The sequence below is a fragment of the Rhinatrema bivittatum genome, chromosome 1, assembly GCF_901001135.1.
Source record: "Rhinatrema bivittatum chromosome 1, aRhiBiv1.1, whole genome shotgun sequence".
In the NCBI taxonomy this organism is placed as follows: domain Eukaryota; kingdom Metazoa; phylum Chordata; class Amphibia; order Gymnophiona; family Rhinatrematidae; genus Rhinatrema; species Rhinatrema bivittatum.
Window position 1 is genome coordinate 484,298,765 of NC_042615.1, and position 20,159 is coordinate 484,318,923.

General features: G+C 42.9%; 1 protein-coding gene across 2 annotated transcripts; it reads left to right on the forward strand.

Annotated features, from left to right (window-relative positions):
- Positions 1–1,238: 1,238 nt before the first annotated feature.
- Positions 1,239–19,813, forward strand: GPR173 (G protein-coupled receptor 173). Of its 2 annotated transcripts, XR_003857559.1 has the most exons (3): positions 1,239–1,658; positions 12,610–12,812; positions 17,809–19,813. XR_003857559.1 is itself a non-coding variant. In XM_029607544.1 (2 exons), exons 1-2 carry the CDS (start codon positions 1,265–1,267, stop codon positions 4,353–4,355), a joined length of 1,590 nt encoding a protein of 529 aa, XP_029463404.1. In that variant the 5' UTR covers positions 1,239–1,264; the 3' UTR covers positions 4,356–4,478. The 2 variants fall into 2 exon arrangements, 1 of the variants encoding a protein (XP_029463404.1); XM_029607544.1 differs by lacking the exons at positions 12,610–12,812; positions 17,809–19,813 and adding an exon at positions 3,160–4,478.
- The last annotated feature ends 346 nt before the right edge of the window (positions 19,814–20,159 follow it).

The window sequence follows — 20,159 nt, forward strand, 5'->3', positions numbered from 1 at the left end:
AACCCTAAAATTATCGCCTTTTTTTTTTTTATATTTACTCTTTACTTGAGCTCAGCCCATCCTGGCCAAATACAGAGTTGGTCTCTGGCTAGGGAGGAGAGGGAAAAGGCTTTCACCTCCATGCTCGGCTTCTTGCACCCGCTAGCCTCTCAGCTGTTTTTCTCTCTACTGCTAAGTCCACGCCAGAAAACCAGCTACCGGATCGAGGCACATTACTGAGGGATGGATCCGCAGATATCACTTCAGAAACTCGACTGAGAGAGGGATCATAAGGTATTATCACAGGAGAGCGGGGCGAATTAATTTCCTTCTTTTTTTTTCCGTCTAAATTTTTTTTTTAAGCAATCCCCAGTAGGGCGATACACGTCCAGCATCTGCTAGAGACGAAGAATACTGGCAGGCCGATTTAAGTGCAGGAGTATATATAACGTGATGTCAGCTTTGCTCCGTCTCCATCTGCTGGTAGAGGTGCATAACCCACTGGTCGTGGATTAACCTGTCTGAATGTTAAGAAATAGATTGCTTTCCTTTTAAAGAAAAAAACCTGATGGAGAAACAGGTCAGGTGCTTGTCTTCTACAAGGACCAGCTCCCTTTCCTGAAGCAGAGACAACAGTTGCACTAGGTACTGGAAAGCGCAGCACAGAAACATAGAAATGACACCAGAAAATCCAGTCTGCCCAGCAAGCTTATGGCAGTATCTGCCGCGCCATACAAGTCACCCCCCATACTTATCAGTTTCCCAGACCGTCAAAGTCAGGGCCCTTGTCGGTTGCTGTTTGAGTCCAATTCCCTGTTACCTCTTGACCTTGAAGCAGAGAGCAACCTTGGAGTTGCATCAAAAGTATCAGGCTTATCGGTTAAGGGCAGACCCTGAGCTTTCTTCACGAGGTGCAACACCCAAGCCTTGTTCCACGGAATATGCCAATCACTTGAGCTCAGGTTGAAAAATAATAATAATAATGAGGGCCGACGAGAGTGGCCTCTTCATTGCCACGTGATTGTCCTAACCAATAGGACCATGGAAATCGCCCTTTGTTACGTGGCTGTGCCTCAGCTTTCCGGCCTGCGGCGCGTGCCTCGCACGAGGCAGCGGAGAGCGCGGCAGTGGAAGGGAGCCGTGCGCATGCGCCATGCTGTGCCGGCCTCTGCTACCGCCTCCCCCCCCCCCGCTCCTCCCGGAAGTGAGCGCAGCCGCAGCAGCCCGCCCACCCAAGGTCAGGGGGGGGGGGGCGGGGAGGCAATGGCTTCCCCAAACTCCGCCCATGCTCCTATCCCTGGCTCCTCTCTGCCCGTCCCTTTCCTTCCCTTTGTTTCTTTCCCTGCCTGACTTGCCGCTGCTGAAGCCAAGTCTTCCCTCATCACCCCCCACCCCGGCCCCCGCCAGGAAGTCAGGGAAGCCCCCTGCCAGTCGTTTTCCCCTTTCTGCCGCTCGAACGATCCCTTCCCCCCTGTTGAAGAGACGATGCCGGGCAGAGCTGCTCCCGTTCCTCCCGTCCTGTGATCCGCGGGATTCACGGATGCAGTTTGTGCCCGCTGCCGCACGCAGTCAGCAGGGCCGGGGGGAGCTGGCCGGTGGTGTACTGCTGTCAGAGCCCCGCATCTCGTCTCGTCCTCCTTTGCCACCTCCTGGGAAAGGCGCCCAGCCCCGAGCCTCAGGTTTGTCATTGGAAGCCGCTGGGTGCTTTCCCGGTTTGCGATCACAGTCGCCTCGGATCGTTCCGAGAACGCTGCCGTGTACTGTCTCTGTGTGTGTGGGAAGTACAGTATGCGGATCTGCGGGTGTGCATGCCTGTGTCGGGCCTACAACAGGTGGATCTGCATGTCTTCAGTACACAACCTGCTTTTTTATGCTCGTCCTCTGCCCATGTACATCTATTTACACACCCATTGTCGGTGGTTGTGTACTCCTGCATCAGGGATATCCATGAGCAGTATCTCTGTGTGCGTGTGCTTAAGTTACGGGTAAAGTGAGGGATTTGGATAATATGAACATTGTCCCCTGTATTTTTTTAAGTTGCTGTTCAAATTATCCTACTCCTCACGTTGGGCCAGATGTACCAAAACATTTTTCTCATAAGCACAAATGGGAAGAATACTCTAGTATATCTGGCTCTTTATCCCAAACATATATGCTGGATATATGTTCTCTAGGTGAGAGGAGCATAAATTCCTATTTCTGCACGAAAATAAAGGTTAACAAATATATTTACAACGTGTCTGGGAACACACGTAGAATGTATGTTGTCTGTGCAATTTTTATGGGTTTTGACATATTTTGGTGGCATATGTGTGAATTGTTATTCCTGTGACATCTCTGTTATCTATACACACATGATGCTTTAGCCACAATCTGTACAGGCTACACATCCCTGAATCCATGGTTGTATACGTGTGTAGGATTATTTGTGCATGCATGAGATGGTAAATGTATCTACCCTAGTGCATACATTGAGGAGATGGGCTCTGTACTTCTTGTCCAATTAGATGAGCTATTTTATCTGTCAGATGTTTCTGACTATGTATTTGTGCCTAGATCATTATTAGCATGCCTTTTTACGTTTGTGTGTGTGTGTGTGTATAAATGGCTATATGGTCATTAATGTGAACAGGTGGCCATTAGCATTTGTCTTTGTGCATGCGTGTGATGTTTTTGGCCTATGTATATATACTATGTCAAGATGAATGTTTTCTTGTGTCCTGCCCAGGTGCATTTGAGGGAACAAACAGGCAGATCTATGGCTTGATGACAACCTGTGCACTTTACACACTTTTGTTAACATGAGGCATATGTAATCAGATAATCAACCCCTTTCACACTTTCTTGCCCATTTTCCCTTCTTTGCTGTCTCTCTGATTCTTCACTGTCTGTTGCATCTCTCTATCTTCACACTGCTTTTGCCTTTTCCCCCATTCCTCAACCTTTTTTATTGGTTGTCTTCACCTTTTCTATTTTTTACTCATTCCTTTAATTCATGTTCCTTCTATATTTTTATCTTACCTTCCTCCTTCCTTTGTTTCCACCTTTATTCCCATCATTCTTTTTCTGTTCCTGCCCTGCTTTTTTTTCCATTTTTTTTTATTTGTCCCTGTTTCCAAATCCACTTTTCTCTTCTCTTCTCTATCCTCTCCTCTCCCTTCCTTTCCCCCCCCACTGCAGAAAATGCCTGGTGGCAAGATGGAACTTTACAGGATCAGACATTGCTGCTAACACAGGAAGTGACAGAAAACCCCAAGATGGCAAATGTCACTACAGCAGAGGAGGGTGCTGGCTCTGTTGCCCACTCCGGGGCCATTTCCACCTACATCAAGCTGGTACTGTTGGGTCTCATTATCTGTGTTAGTCTGGCAGGAAACCTACTGCTCTCACTGCTGGTTCTGAAGGACAGGGCACTGCACAAAGCACCCTATTACTTCCTACTTGACCTCTGCCTGGCAGACATCATTCGCTCGGCTGTCTGCTTCCCCTTTGTCCTCATGTCAATCAGAAATGGCTCAGCCTGGACTTACAGCATGCTAAGTTGCAAGATTGTGGCATTCATGGCAGTTCTTTTCTGCTTCCATGCGGCCTTCACGCTCTTTTGCATCAGCGTCACCCGCTACATGGCCATTGCGCACCACCGCTTTTATTCCAAAAGAATGACTTTCTGGACGTGTGTGGCCATCATCTGCATGGTGTGGACGCTGTCAGTGGCCATGGCGTTCCCGCCTGTTTTTGATGTGGGAACCTACAAGTTTATCCGTGAAGAGGATCAGTGCATCTTTGAGCACCGCTACTTCAAGGCCAATGACACTCTGGGCTTTATGCTTATGTTGGCTGTCCTGATTGTGGCCACCCACATAGTCTATATCAAACTCATTCTCTTTGAGTACCGGCATCGGAAAATGAAACCGGTGCAAATGGTGCCAGCCATCAGCCAGAACTGGACGTTTCATGGACCAGGAGCCACTGGGCAAGCTGCTGCCAATTGGATCGCTGGCTTTGGCAGGGGACCTATGCCTCCAACTTTGCTGGGCATCAGGCAGAATGCCCACACGACCAACAGAAGGCTCCTTGGTATGGATGAGTTTAAGAATGAGAAAAGACTGGGGCGCATGTTCTACATCATCACCCTCTTCTTTCTGGTCCTGTGGTCGCCTTATATTGTGGCATGCTACTGGCGGGTCTTTGTTAAGGCCTGCAGCATACCTCACCGCTACTTGTCCACTGCTGTGTGGATGAGCTTTGCTCAGGCCGGGGTCAACCCCATTGTCTCTTTCTTGCTGAACAAAGACTTGAAGAAGTGTTTAAGTGCCCATATCCCATGCTGGAGGACTGGACCTCAGCTACCCAGGGAACCTTATTGTGTTATGTAAAATATTGCAGGGAGGAAGGGCACCAAATGGAGACACCCAGCAACCAAATCTGTTGCAACAAAAGCCATTTGGTTCCACAGGATAACACTAGATGATGATAGAGCGTGTCACTCATGTTGAGAAGGAGGGAGGGTATGGGAAGGATGGATGGATAAGGGATTAACGGGAGGGAGGGAGTTTCACATTTTTGAAAAATTAACAGAAACCACATTTTTTTAAATCAAGTTTTCTATAACTATGAAGTGAAAGTTTTTACTTCAATTCTGAAGAGAATCTGCAGTGTAACGTTTTGTTGGGTTTTTTTTGTCCCCTCGTTTTAGTGAAATCCTCAATCATTTAATCTGAGCAGGTTTAAAAGAGGGAGACAGGTGCAAATAAAGGTAAGAGGAGGAAAGATGGACAGAGGGGAAAAAGAAGAGATGGGATAGAGAGGGGACACTCCATGTGAGGGGACCAATTTAGAAAATCATCCATGCTCGACCTCCTTCAAATTGAAGAAAATTTTGGATGGATGTTCCCTAGGTCCTCAAACAAAGCTATGCAAAATTTTTCGGCTGGATCTCTTGGTTTAAGAGCTAGAGGCAGCTCTTAGAGTACTGTACTCCACGCAACTCAAAAGGGCACTTTGTCCAGGCACTGCAGCCAAACAACCCCTGTTAGGGGCCTGAAAGTTTGTGGATTATTACATCCTCTGGTGCTAAGTTCCTATGCAAAGATTGGAATCTAACATGAGCTTGCCACCCTTTTTATGGGCCAGCAAAGTACGTGAAAAAGTTTTACAAAAGAAATTTAAGGCCTACTTTGACTCCTCATTGCTCCTGATGTATACTTCGATTCATGCCATACCTGGATCAGTAGTCATGGCCTATGATGTACATCTAAGATTTTCACTAGGAGGTTTTGCAGCCAACTGGAAGCAAATATATAGTTACATAAAGACATGATGTCACCTTTTTATGCAAATTTTTGCCATTTTTTTTGGGTGCCATTTTTTTTTCTTTCTAATGTCATTTGAAAGAGCACCTTTTTTGCTACAACAGTCACTCTGTCTTAGACCCAGCCTTGCTTTGGTCAGAATTACAGTCCCAAAGACAAGCATCATTTGTATGTGTGAATGCTCTATGTTAAAAAGAGCCATCTTTGGCACCCATCTGTGAAACATGCAAATGAACTAGAGATACGAAATTTTACAAAGCAGCTCAATTTACTGTGCTTACCACACTTTTAGCTTTTGACACACATTTATACATATTTTCATAAATTAGTCATCAAAGTCAGTGCAAAACTTTGTATGCTGATTAGTTACATTGCATTGGTCAGTGGTGGCTGAACCACTGCCAGTTCAGCAAAATTGACAACTCCATTGCTTAGGGGTCACTCCAGACAGCAAACAAGGTATCAGCCACTGGTTTCCAAGCTTTTATTTAAGTACAAAACAAGAAAGGCAATACACTGCATACGGGAATTGCTTAAACTGCAGATTTCTCAAAAATTCACTTTTTTCCTGCCCTGCCCATGCTTTTGAATGCCCCATCAATGCATGACAAAGTGGCTTGTGAATAAATGCTTGCCTGATGAAGTTGTTATGAGTGCATCAAGGATAGCAATAAATATGCTCTTCTGGAACCAGTAAAATGTCATGGCAGGAACATGGGGGTGCAAGAAGTTGACCAAGACATCACGTTCCTCAATTGAGACTTCGCATATATGGCCTATCCAGCAGGAATTATCATATATGCAAGCTAAATACTGACCAAATTGGAAGCTGGATGAAGGGCAGGAAACTATTCTCATTCATGTTCTAGAACACGTGCAATGAATGAGGTGATGCCACATTTTAGTTGCATCAATGGGCTTGAATTTATGATTTTCCCTTGTGCCGGCAACTGTATGACCTTTGCTAAGTCTCTCATCCTGACCAGGTCTGATTGCTTCACTGTCCTCCTTTGGGACAAAAAAGTGCCCTTAGTATCAATTTTTTTTATCGCAAAAGTTAAATAGATCCTTTGGTGTCAATATTTGGTTATTGAGGGGACGTTGTACACTAGCACAGACAGCTAAATGTTTTGTAGTTTCTCCAGTCCCATCACAGGGAGATTTTCCATGGCTAGTGCGAAAAAATTTCCATTCAACTGTAATTTGAAAAGCATTGCTATGATTGCAAAGATTAATTACATTTTTAAAGTTTTTGTATTGAGCAGCAAGCCATGGCTAAAATAGTGAATATGTTTCAAACAGGTAAAATGCCCTTCAAATGCGCAATGAGTGTTCTCAAAAACTTGTGCATGGCTATTGTGTCATGGCACAAGCAGTCTCTGATCATGCATATACAGAGACATTGGACATCAGGGTTGCAATAGTAAACAACAAAAGGGTGGAGGTTTGCCTGACTATTTTCCCAAATGAAATCCTTGAACTGTGTCCTGAACAATAAAGGAATAATCTTTGATAGTTTCATCAAGATACATAAAACATCAGGATGGGCCAGGACTTTTTCTGTCAACGCAGTCAATATACCACAAATAGCACAATGGTGTCACAGGGTAGGGCATGTTCCCAAAATTTCTGCCAGGTACTTGTAGCCTGGATTGGCCACTGTTGAAGACAGGATGCTGGGCTTGATGGACCCTTGGTCTGACCCAGTATGGCATGTTCTTATGTTCTTAACACACTGCTAACATGACATTAACATAGTTCCCTGTGAAGGTGATTCTTTTGCATGTTCAGACTTGCATGCAGTAAATAACACAACACAATAAAATATCCATTTTGAGGGGTCATTTATAAAGGTATGTTGAAGCAAGATGTATCATGAGCTACAAGCATGGTAAGCAAAACAAGCTTTGCCGCACTGTAAAATTTTATATCTCTAGCTCATTTGCATGCTACTCAGCACGACAAAGATGCCTCTTTAATATAGTGCGCCCACGCATGAAAATGATGCATATCATTGGGGCCTTAATTCTGACCCAAAGCAAGATCGGGTCCAAAATAAAACGATGATTTTTGTAGAAATAAAGATGTTCTTTCAAATGACTTAAAAAAGAAAAGATCTAAAAACTACACAGTAGAGATATTTGCATCTGAAAATTGACAAACATTTGCATAAAAAAGTGACATTGTGTCTTTATGTAATTATATCTTTGCTTCCAGTTGCCCGTAAAGCCTCTTAAGTGCAAATCTTATATGTATATGCCATGGGTCATAACTACTGGTCCAGTCAGGGACTGAATCAAATTATAGGTCAGGAGCAATGAGGAGTCAAAGTAGACCTTATATTTCTTTTATAAAATTGTTCACGTACTTTGCTGACCCATAATAAGGGAGGCAAGCTCACGTTATGTTCCAAACTATGCACTGGGAATTAACACCAGGGGTTGTACTAATCCACAAAATGTCAGGTCCCTGAGAGATGTTGGGCTGCAGTACCTGGACAAAATGGCCATTTTAGGTTGTGTGGAGCATGGTACTGAGAGGTGACCTCCATTCAACTGCCTCTAGCTCTCCAACCAATGGAAATCCAGGTGAAAAATTTAGTATGGGTTTGTTTGAGACCCTAGAGAACATCTGTGCAAAATTGTGTTCGATTTTGGAGGAGGTTGAGTGTGAACCCCTGGTCCACTTGATATGGAATGACCCAGAGGGATAAAGGAGGGAAGAAGAAAGATGGAAGGAGGGAGAAGAGAATAGAGACATGAGGAAGAGAAAACGATACAAGGAATAAAGGAGCAGAAGAGAGAAGGAAAGGGAAAGAGAGATGAGCAAAGAGAGAAGAAAATGCTGGTTTCTAGCCTTCAATTCTGCCTACTTCCTGGTTCATTTGGACATTTCAGATAGCTATACAGTCTTTCAAGAAAATAGGATCAGGGTTAAAGGTCATGTGAGATGGGAACTTAACCTGAGAAACTTATGCAGCTGAAAACTACCATTTGCATGTTTTTTTCTAGCACTGTTCAAGGTTACCCTATTGAAAATGAGTTGAACCTCATCAAGTTCTGGTAATTTTCAAGGGCATATCACGTAGGACCAAGGTAAACCTTCCTCCTCAATTTGGTGCATATTAGAGGGGTATTAATGTGCTTCTTGATGGATAGACGGATGGATGGATTGTACCAGTCCTTAAGCACTATTTAAACATTTTGAAAAATGCAAAAAAAAGGGGGTATAGCAAATATCCCTACCTGAAGGGTTGTGGGATTTGCAATTACCTATTCAGTGATACTAAGAAAAGAGGAATTGAGAACAAACCCAGAGGAGGTTGCTGTGTCTGGCATGGCCCCAGGGAATACAATTCATCTGAGGGTGTATAATGCACTGGGTGGGAAAATTAGTGAGGGTAGAGGAAGTATGGAAAGAGGTGCCAGTGTCTGCGGTGTCACAACTAGCTTAGATACTGTATTATAAGCTCAACCGATTTTCTGGGTCTGACACAGCAGCAAACTATGACCACAAAGCAAGGGACAGACACTGTCCAAATCATATCTGTAACCAGGTAGCATGAATTAGTTTCCATAGCAAGAACCAATGGAATTTCTTTAAATCAATAGATTTGGGCTTCTTCCAGTAACTAGGCTCCACAAGGTTCAAGGGAGCTGAAACCTTGTAGCGATCAGGCCTCAGCACCTATGAGAAGGAACAGGGGAGTCCTGGCCTTCCTATGGCCCCTGTGATGATCCAGAAAAATTAAGAAATGTTTCTTTATCCTTTCTCATGATCCTGTATTCAAACAAAATATCTCTTGCTACTCACATGTCCTTCTATTAAGATGAGGGTCTCTGCACCCTCTCTCATGGCTTTATATAAGGATGAGATGTGTTGCCCCATCTAATAGACCTGTGTAGAGATGTCTCTTGGTACTTTCCCATAACTTTATATTAGGGTGAGGTATTTCTGGACCCTTTCTCTTGTATTTGCCTTAAGACATATATCATGGCATTCTGTTATGGTTCAGTATTGACTTGAGCTATGTTAATTAACTCTTCAGGACTGTCCTGGAATCTCCAAGAATTTCAAGTCAACTTTCAGGACACTGTTGTAAGCGGTCCTGGAGAAAACTCGTAAAAAAATCTAAAAACTGAAGGGTGAATCAGATTTATTTGATTGGCTTTTTTGTTGTTTCATAAGTTCATGGAGACTATAGAGTCCTGCCAGTGTTTGCAAAGTCAAGGTTTAATTAGAAAATAACATGAATAGATAGAATTACAGGAAACTCAATTTTTGTAAAGTAAATACAATAACCATTATTTGACAGGGGATCTGTGCCTCCAGCTTTGCTAGGTCTAAGACAGAGTGCCCACATGACCAACAAGGCTCGTTGGCATCGATGAGTTTGAATGAGAAAAGTAAATATAACATTTATTTTTAGTCCTATGAATGTTTCTGCCATTTCTTGATAGCATATTATATTTTTTTGTTAAAGAACTGAATAGAATTAAGTAACACACACCTCTTTATAACTCCTCACCCACAACTATTTGAATATGCATTCAAAAGTAGTATAAACCTCATTACCCTTTTAGAAACAAAATGTATGTTCTTACTAGTCTCTTTGTTCAATGTTGTTAATGTAACACTTTGAACATTCCATGCACATGAAATATCTAACAGGTACTCTGGTTGCCATCTCATCCCAGGTCAACCGAACAAGTTGACCCAAGTCCTGGTTTGCCCCATTACAATCAGGGATTTTATAGTTGTGGTTTTCCCCATTGAGTTCCCTAAGAAAATTAAATTACAACTTCATGCATGCAACGGAACACAACCAGGACTGGGTCAGCCTGTTTGGTTGAACTAGAGCAGGGTTTCCAGTTGGCCTTGCCTGGCCAGTTTTGATTAAGAGAGGCTTGCAGCCAGCAGGACATTTCAACTGATAATGTAATTGTCAGTATTTTGTAGAATGCTGGCCTCTACAACAGCAAAGTCTCCTCCCCTCCTTTTCCACAACTCATCTCCTCCTCCTCCTCCCCTTCCTCACAAGACACTTTCTAATGGAGCAGAGGCCAATCCTAGGCCTGATTATGGATGCAATAGCAGCAGCAAGCTGTGAGACATGCTGGGGGTTATTTGTTCCCAGGCCCTGCCCTGCCCCCTTCTGGCTTTTTTATGGGAAGCAGGGCCTGGGAACAAAGTTTTCGCTGGCTCAGTTGCCATCTCCTAGCATTATTACCACTGTCATCTCCATGGTCAGGTTTAGGATCAACCTCTGTGCTGTAAGAAAAGTTCTGCAGGTGGGCCGTGGGGGATAGGAACAGATTAAGTCAGGGAGGGGACTGCCTGGTCAACTGGCTGTCTTTTTTTTACATTTTTATTTGGCAATCTGAACCTAGGGTGAGGTGGACACCCTGGTATACACTTTTTGGTACTTTTATTTATTTATATTTGTTTTTATTGGGTAAGACTGCAAATAGGCCGGTTTAATAAATTTCAGTAATCCCCAGTCATTAATAGCAATGAAACATCCAGAAGCAAATCCATTCAGCATTGGCTACCCTAGTTCCTTCTCATGGCCATGTACTAAGATGAAATGGCTCTTGGTTGTCTATTAAGACCTTGTTCTAAGATGTGGTATCTCTGGGTCCCCTTTCATGGCAGAGCTGCCACTTCCTAATTTACTTCTTGGATACAGGTCTCTGACAACTCTGTTACTGAGCATTTACTTCCTTGTTAAATTACATACTTCCTGGTTACAGCACATTCTTGTTTTGTTTATGGAGCTGCTGCTTCCTGGTTACAGTATTTACCTCAATGACAAGAGCTATTACCATGTACTTAAAAAGCTATTATTTCTTGGTTATAATGCACTCACATCCTGGTAGTGGAGCTGTTACTTCCTGATTACAATATGCTTACTTTTTCATTGCAGCTGTAACTTCCTGGTTGTTGCAAGTCACTTCCTGGTTATGAAGTTGTTACTTCCTGGTTACAGTATTCAAACTTCTTGTTAAGGAACTGCTGCTTTTTGGTTACAGTATTTATTTATTTATTTACTTATTTATTTACTTATTTATGACAGAGCTTTTTAATTACTGACCTATTACTGCCTGGTATCCATGCACTGAATACACATGCTATGACCAGTCACCTTATGCTACAGGCTTGCCAGCTGTGTGATGGAGTAATCCTGAGGCCAATGACAGGAGAAGGGGAAGGTTTGGGGTGGGAGAATACAGTCTGAGACTTCAAGGGCACTCCCAGGCCTGTACTGTGCTAATTAATGTTATTTAGCCTCTAAGGCACTCCTTCCATTCCAGGCATATGAGGCTGCTTGGATTTTACAGCTGGATAGAAAGCTACTTCATAAGGGGGGCTGCAATCTCTTTCCAGGCATGTGTGAGCTCCAAACTATTGTCAGGAAGAAACACATAATCTGGGAATTTGCATCTACTTCCTAATCACATGTGGTGTGTGTGGGTGGGGGTGGGGGGTGGGGTTCTGTTGGGGAGGGGGGAGGGAGAAGGTTATTATATAGCTCTGTGTTTGTAGGGGGAGGTTAAGTCAGTCCTGGGATTTACTGTTTCTTAAACACAAAAAGGGATTGAATTAGCATAATTTTGGAACTTGTGAACAGTAGGGCCAGTTGTCAAGGCTTCATCCCTGGTTGTTTCTTTAAGAAGCTGAAACTATAAGTCCTTGCAGGAAGTGAGTAAAACTAGGACTGGCTCAGTCTTTCCTTACAGAGATAGAGCTGTATGGTGTTCCTGGGGGGAGGGCAGGACGGGGACACTTACTTTGCTCAATTAGTGTCTTTAATACTCTTGACTTTTACTTTGTGATTTCTACCCTTCTTTTTCTCTGTGTGTACTTCATTATTTTCACACTCTATTAAAAGTATAAAATGGCATGCTGGTGCCCTCATTCTTTATGCCTTGTGGTGTTCTCTTGCAGTATTCCCAATGTCATGGCATTGTTTTCTTTATAGATAAATACATAAAAGAACTGAGAACTCATAAGCTGCGAGGTTTCAGCAGTAACCTGGAATTCCTAAATAACCTGTCTCTGCTAGTTAGGAAAAGGGAGGGAGAGCACAAACCTGCGAGTAAGAAGAGCTCCTAAGGTGTGAGTTGTAAGCTCAGCTGTACCACAGGCAGCTGGGCAGATAAAAGGATTACTAACTGTTTGACAGCAGAGAGTAATGATAAAGGGAGTTCATGTCAAGAAATGAAGAGTGATCAGTGCCCACTTCAAAAAATATTGCTCTCAAAATGTTTGTGAGCAATATTGCAGAAAGGTTAGTAAGTTTTTTGTCTTTTTGCAGATCTGCAACAAAGTGGACACCTCTGGGAGTTTACACAGAATGAGACGTAATCTAAGAAAGCTTGAGGAGTGCTGAAGTACTTACTTGGCAGCTATTTTTCAACAAAAAAGTACAGAATCCTGCTTTTGGGTTGCAGAAATCCAAGGGAGCAGTACGTAATGGGTGAGATACAGATGATCACCAACCAGGAGAGAGATGTTAAGGTGATCATATCTTAGGATCTTAATGTAACAAAACAGTGTTGACAGTGCAGTGGCCAAAATCAATAAAATGCTAAGGTGCAGAGGCATGATCAGCAGAAAAAAAGAGGAGATAATACTTCTGCATTTAACTCTTGCGCCCATGTCCTCAGTGTAAAGGGGGCTTCGGGTGGGATTCATTCTCAAGCAGGGGGAACGATTTACTTCTAGGCCCTTGGGGTTTACAACACTTGATCTTGAACAAACCAGTTGCCACACTTGGAAATTATTACTGCAACAAAACTTCTTCAGTTGTGATAATCTGGCATTCAGTACAGCTACTTGGTGATGAATCCATATTTTCCATTTACAAGCCACACAAACATTATCCCCTTGTTTCTTCATCACAGAATCTCATGCTGGAAAGGCTCTGGGAGTTCCTGAACCTCTGAGGACCCCAGGTACCTGAAATCCTGGTAGCTGAACTGCTTCTCTGCAGGACAGCCTCCTCTTCTTTCATTTGCTTGATGCAGTTGGCACAGACTCCTCTTCCAAATATGAAGAACCATTTGGGTACTAGATTTCAGTGGCTGGAAAAATCAGTATCGCACTCCTCCCATGAAAAAATACATTAGACTTCTGTGTGGGTTCCACATTCCTTCTGGCAACCCAAAATGGAACTTTGTTGAGCTCAGACAGAGTCAGGTCGCTTTCCTTCCCTGAGAAAATCCTCTGAGTAACAGAAATCTTTCACTACCTGGAAAATGATTACTGCTCCTTTGTCCTCTACCTTTAGGACTTTAAAGTAAACAGGAACGGAGGGCCTTAGACTTGCTTTCCCTTCCTGATCTCTCTGGGAGAGGGAAGGAGCCTGCGAAATGCTGCTTTATGTCTGTGGCTATTTCTTTGCACACAGCAGCTCCCTGTTGTCTGTGCCTCCCTGACCACTCCTGGAAACTCTAGGGGATCTCTTATATACTTTTACAGGCACCATCCACTGTGACAGCCTCTGAAAGGGATGTTCTTACAAATGGATTATACCATCTCCTTACTACCAAAAATAAGTCTTAAGGGTGCACGTTTTCACATTTATTTAGTGGGGAGTTTAAGGTGTCCCTACATATTTTCAGTGCTTTGTAAAAGACTTGCCACTCTTGTACATTTTACACACTGGTCTAAAAAATATAAATCAAAATGCATTAAAGTTGGAGTTTGTTACATTGATCTACACAACATACTCTATATTTTGATCATGAAAGAACAATTGTAGAAATATTCCAAAAGTAATTAAGAATAAAAAAAACAAAATCTTGATTGTATAACTTTTACATCCTTTGTCATAGCAACCCCAAATTAGCTCCGGTTCAAAAAATTGCCTTAATGAGTCCCATAAGTTAAATAGCTCACCTGTATCCAACCTCGGTAGTTGAGTTGCTTTGAATGTTCCTGGATGAACAATCCAGCTGTTTCTGTCATATGAAGTGAATTTGAAGCAAAGGTCAAAACATGCCAGACAAAGAGCTGCCGAAAGAACTCTGGGATTAATTTATCCCAAAGGTACAGGATGGGGTCAGGCTATGAAAACATTTCAATGTGTTTGCATATCCCTTGGGGGCACTGTCAGCTCTGTCATTGTAAAGTGGAAATAATTTGGAACTACTGATACACTGCAATCAGGCAGTCTCTCAAAGTCAGTAGCTGTGGATAAAGGAACTTGCTGCTGGGCAGTCACCATGAGGCCTAAAATTGCTTTAAAAGAGCTACAGAGGTCTCTGACTGAGACTGAGGAAGATGTTGACTGTTCAACAATTTTAAGATTACTCCACAAGCATGATCTGTATGGGAGGGTGGCAGGAAGGAAGCCATTGATGAAGAAAAGCCATAAGATGTGCCGCCTAGTGTTTGCAAAGAAACACGCATGTGGAAGAAGGTTTTGTGGTCTGATGAGACCAAAGTGGAACGATTTGGTCTCCGTGCTAATAGATATGTGTGGTGTATAACAACCACAGCATATCACCCTGCTAACACTATCCCTCTAGGAAAGCATGATGGTAGCAGCATTATATTGTGGGATTGCTTTGCAGCAATGGGAACAGAGAGGCCTGTGAAGGAAAGATGGATGGTTCAAAGTACATGCACCTCCTGGATGAAAACCTATTCCAGTCTGCCATAGACCTGGATCTGTGGAGGGGATTCACCTTTCAGCAGGACAATGATCCTAAGCGCAAACCAAAAGGAATAATACATAGTGAGGCATAATTACCGGACCCTAGCGCCAAATGGCGAAACTTTGTTAATATGCATGCACTCAAGCTAAAGATGGACACTTCGGACACAAACTGAGCCAGTGGTTTAGAACGTTGTTGTTGCTTATAACAATATTAGTCTAGAAGACGTTTCTGCTGAATGTTATCAATTGTATATACAATAAAAACCAAAGGGGTTATATACAATAAAAACCAAAGGGGTCCCGTAATTATGCCTCATTGTGTAGAGTGGCTCAGCAAGAAGAACGTGAATGTCCTCGAGTGGCCCAGTCAAAGCCCAAATGTGAATCTAACTGCAGTCCACAGATGATCCCCAGCCAACCTGATAGAGCTAGAGCTGTTCTGCCAAGAAAAATGGGCAAAAATTGCACCATCCTGCTGTGCAAAATTGGTGGACATTTATCCTAAATGGCTTATGACTGTTTTTGCTGCAAAAGGGGCTTTCACCAAGTATTGAGTCAAGAGGTGTGAAGACTTAGGCAATGAAAACTTTTTTGTTGTTTATTCTTAAATACTTTTGGACTGTTTCCATAATTGTTCTGTCATGATGAAAAGTGTGGTGCATGTTATGTACTTCAGTGAAACGAACGCCTACTTTAAATATAGTTTGATTTGTATTTTTTTAGACAGAATGTGAAACATGCACAAGGATTTGAAGATTTTACAAGCCACGGTCTATCTCTGGAGTATTATATCGAATTCTGGAGGTCGTACCTCCAAAATGATACAAACAGTGTAGAGGTAGACAAGAAAAAGGATAATAAACTGGTGTTGAATCTGCAGTTTAAATATGTAACGCCTAGAAGAGAGAAAAAACATTCAAATACCCCAAAGCTATAAATAGGGCCTGATTTTCAAAAGCATTTATATGCTTAGAACTGGGATTTACTTGTTTAAATGCATTTTACCTGTGAGAATGGGCTTTTGAAATTTGCTACAATATATGCCATTGAATTCTCAGGTTCTATCCACATTAAGTGCACTTAATGCAGGTAAATGGCTTTTGAAAAATGCTATGATAGTATGTTACATTTACATGCCATCATTGTCTATATTTCTATGATTCATTAGCAAGCAGTGCATGATAAGCCTGATACGAAGGATAATAAACAGAGTGTGAGTGAGATGGACAGGGAAACAAAATAAAATAGACAAACTAATGAGAAGAAGAGAGACAAAAGGGAGTGAGATAGGAAGAACGGAGACAGAAATGTATTGAGGCCTTTCCATTTCCTGTGGCTGCTCGCACGCTGTACTTGCAGCTTGCCATGATCTATTTGCTGCCGAAAGGGTGGCAAAATATGCCCCTCGCGCACCTTCAGCACTGCAAGCCCTCTGTGTGCCTCCACTTCTCCTCACTGCCTCCAAGCGCCTGCTACCGCCCCGCACGCATTATCTCCTTCAAAGCACCAGGCAGCACAGGGCCCTGCTGCTATTCATGCACGGGAGTAGCAGCAACATTGCTCCTTTTCCCTCCCGGAGTGCAGGACCTGTGGGCCAACACTCGTTCACAGTCCCCCATGATGGTTCTGCCTCTCTCTCTCTGCATTGTTTCTGTTTTAAAACAGAAAGCCAGCGCAGAAGAAGGCAGGATTGCCATGGTATTGTGCTATGGTAATCTCTTACCACTGGGCACCAAATATCACAATACCAGAAAAACAGAACAATAAATTGGTGACAGTGGAAATCCACTAAATACTAATAATCTGCTCTTATTCTCTATCTTACATAAGACTTACAAACTAAGGGGGGTCTGTTCTCAAAAGGTTTAGTCAGCTAGCTTGGGGAGTTAGTTGGCTATACCTCTGCTCTTACAAATTTCCCTCTGCTCGGTAGCTAAATTTAGCAATTTAGTTCATTAGGGAGTTAAATATAACTGTTCAAATTCTGGGCAGTCCTAGCAGCGGGGTTAGGTCAGGGAGGAAAAGTTAGCTAGCAGTAAGATTCAGCACTAGTTGGCTACTTTAGGGGGCCAAGTCTAGGTGCAGGAATAGCTGTCTTAAATTTAGCCAACTGTGCCTGGAGCTGGCGATTTCCCCCCCCCCCCCCCAAATTGTTAGAAATAAAAGGCCCCTGCCCACCTTCATACCTCCCTGATGTCCTGACATAACCCCTGTTCAGTCAGCATCCCCCACCCACCCACCTTCCTCACCTGCCCCAATGTTTTGACACAGCCCCTCCTGAATCGGCTCCATGGAGGTTATGTCAGGACATTGGGGCAACTGAGGGAGAGAAATGACATGCTGGCTTATGCCCCCGCATTGTGTCAGGACATCTGGTTGGTAAGGGAGGAAGCTGGGATGAAGGTTGGCAGGATGAAGGTTTTACTGAAACTCAGACAGCCAGGAAAGGGGGATGTCTTTATTTTTTTTTTTTTCCACGTGATCCTTCCCCCTAAAGGAGTCAGGCAAGTCGATCCTTTTCAGTCGCTCAGAATTTTGTTTTCCAACTACCCCTTAGTTCCTGACTTAGCCAGCAAAGTTAAGTCTAAGCAAATTTTTCAGCCACAACTTAGATAAAATCTAGCTGGCTAAGTCAGACACTTGGGGTTTTTTGAAAATTGACCCCTAAGCAACCACAGATCCATAAGTAATATCTGTGAAAATGTCATCACTGATGTTAGAGCCTCGAATGACCAGGTCTTAGGTACCACAACCTGCTTGTGATAACCCGCTTCTGGGTGGGGAAGGGGAGTTTATTCTAACATATTTTTACTTTGCTTCTTTTTTTCTATCTTTTATATTCAATTGTAGATCACAGCTTTCAACATCGTTGGGTGTATACATAAAGGGATATCAAAGATTGTGAAAAGTGGGACCATCAGTGAATTTCTTGCAATCTATATGGGAAAGCCTTTGTGTTCTATGCTTGGTGCTTCTGTGATCAGCATATCACTGGCTGAGCCCCTGGAGCAGGATGACTCCTCCCCTGCTATGAGGCCAATGATATACAGAACATCTTGCTATATATTTCCTCATGTCACTTGAGATGGGCCAAAGTGACTTCTTCATTTAAAGCGATTTTCCGGGACCATCCGAGGTCTGGAGCTGCCTGAACTGATTTTGATCTCTCAGACATCTTTGCTGCTTCTAGGTTGATTCCATAAAGCTGTTCATATAGCAGCAGAGTTTGGCCAAATACTGGTTCACAGTCTCCATACACAGGGAGAGAATGCTGCTGCAAACTCCTCGTTCAATTCTCTCAGTCAACTTTGCAACAGGTTAGGGGGTCTGATTATCTTTTCCCCACTACAGAATTGGATTTAGCAGATGCCATGCCTACTAGAAACAAAAACCTCTGTGGCCCATGAACAGACTCTGTGTCAACAGGAGAAATTTTCTCTTACAGTGCCCGTGTTCCTCCTATAGGACATCCTGTAATTTATTTATCAAAGTAACAACAAAATTATAAAATATAAAATCCACCAGCTAAAATATAAAAAATACAACCATGAATTTTAAATAGAAAGATAATGAAAATTCAAACTGCATTATATGACAGCCTCTTTATAATAGAATTGCTCACTTATCTTTCTTTTTAAAGCCACAGTTGTATTTTTGTTTATATTTCAATAAAAAAATAAGATTGGATCTAGTTGAAACCAATGGAGCTTGGAAGGACAGAGTCCGGGCAATGCCTGAATATCACATTAGTCTCCAGTGAAAAAACATCTGAATCACATCCAGCCACCTACCAAGTAAGTCCATGCAAGGAATTTCTAGTCTTGTCTCCAGCTGTTAAACAATGGCCACTGGGAAGCTGCTTTGGTCATGTAAATGAGGAGGACCTAGATGGCCATTGCACGTGTGGACTTAACGGCCTCGCTAATGGTGCTTACTAAAGCAGTGTGAAGAATGGCCACTGGGCAAGACCAAGCAGGGTTGGGATCTTGGACCCTTCATGAGGCTGCAATGAGAACAGGCCTCCTGAGAAATATGTGACCTGATGCATGACAGCTAGCTTGGATCAATAACAACTTCTACAGAGAGAAGTATCCATACCTGAGGGTCACATGATCCACTGAAGTAACTGTGGAAGAATGTCACATGGTGCTAGCCACAGATCTTTACTAGTGCCAAAGATAAGGAGCCTTCTTTTGTGATTAAGACAACAAAACTTCACCTTTAAGGGACCTTTAAGGAGGACACCATTACTCAGTCATCCCCGCACGCATTCCCACTAGAAGGACAGCCATGCAGTGAAGAAACCTTGAAAAGTTGGTCCATCATTCCCTGCCCAGGGGACAGCGATGAGTTGGACCTAGTATTATAGTGGTCCCGCCCCTTTCTGGTATGTCATCTTCAACTGTTATTAAGACATGGCTTATCCCAAAGGAAGAAGCCAACCTGTGAAGAGAAGCAGGTGCCAGTAAAAGGGGAAGTCTGTCTACCTGATCCTCCTTCAGCCAGATGATGTTCCCTTTGGGAGCTCTTTGGGGATGAGTGAGGATCTGTGTTTATAAAGATGGGTATGGTTTTGAGTAGTAATGGGTTTAGAGAGTTGTTTTATGCCTTATGGGAAAAGGGGGCTTAGGTCCAGGCTTTAGTGCTGGGTTATGAATTGCCGTGTGTATGATAATTTTGAGCTGCTATTTGTATGTATTTTTATATTTTAAAAAAATTGCCCTTCTTCAATGCAATTGATTTCTTCTGGCCCTTCTGTGAGAGAGGAGGTTTGATATCAAAATAAGTCAAAGGGAAGGTATTATTTGTAAGCTATACTGTGTTAATTTTATTGTATTTTATGCTCGATTGTATTTTACTATATTGTAAGCCTCTTTGAGTCCTATTTTGGAAGAAGGCTGGGTACAAATACAAATAGAAAAATGGGGGGGGGGGGGGGGGTGTGAATGTTGGTGGTAGAAGTTGATGGGAGAGTGCCAGATTGTGATGCCGCTTACAACAGCAACATTTTTGTACCATGTGTGACAATACTTTCGAACATGTTCTCAATGCCACATGGCAAACTGCCTGAGTACCAGTGTCATCTTATCCCAACTGTCGGAATTCTTTTGCGTTTTCCACTGTGAAAGGAAAAAGATTATGAAATCATCAGTCCACTGCTCTTCTGCTGTTCCACCTTACAGACGGTCTTGTTTTCACAG

Bases quoted from the DNA above. Each gene is read 5' to 3' on its own strand.
- GPR173 (XM_029607544.1), top strand. From the start codon at position 1,265: ATGCTCCTATCCCTGGCTCCTCTCTGCCCGTCCCTTTCCTTCCCTTTG. The intron at 1,659-3,159 runs GTTTGTCATTGG...CCCCCACTGCAG, and splicing joins CGCCCAGCCCCGAGCCTCAG to AAAATGCCTGGTGGCAAGAT.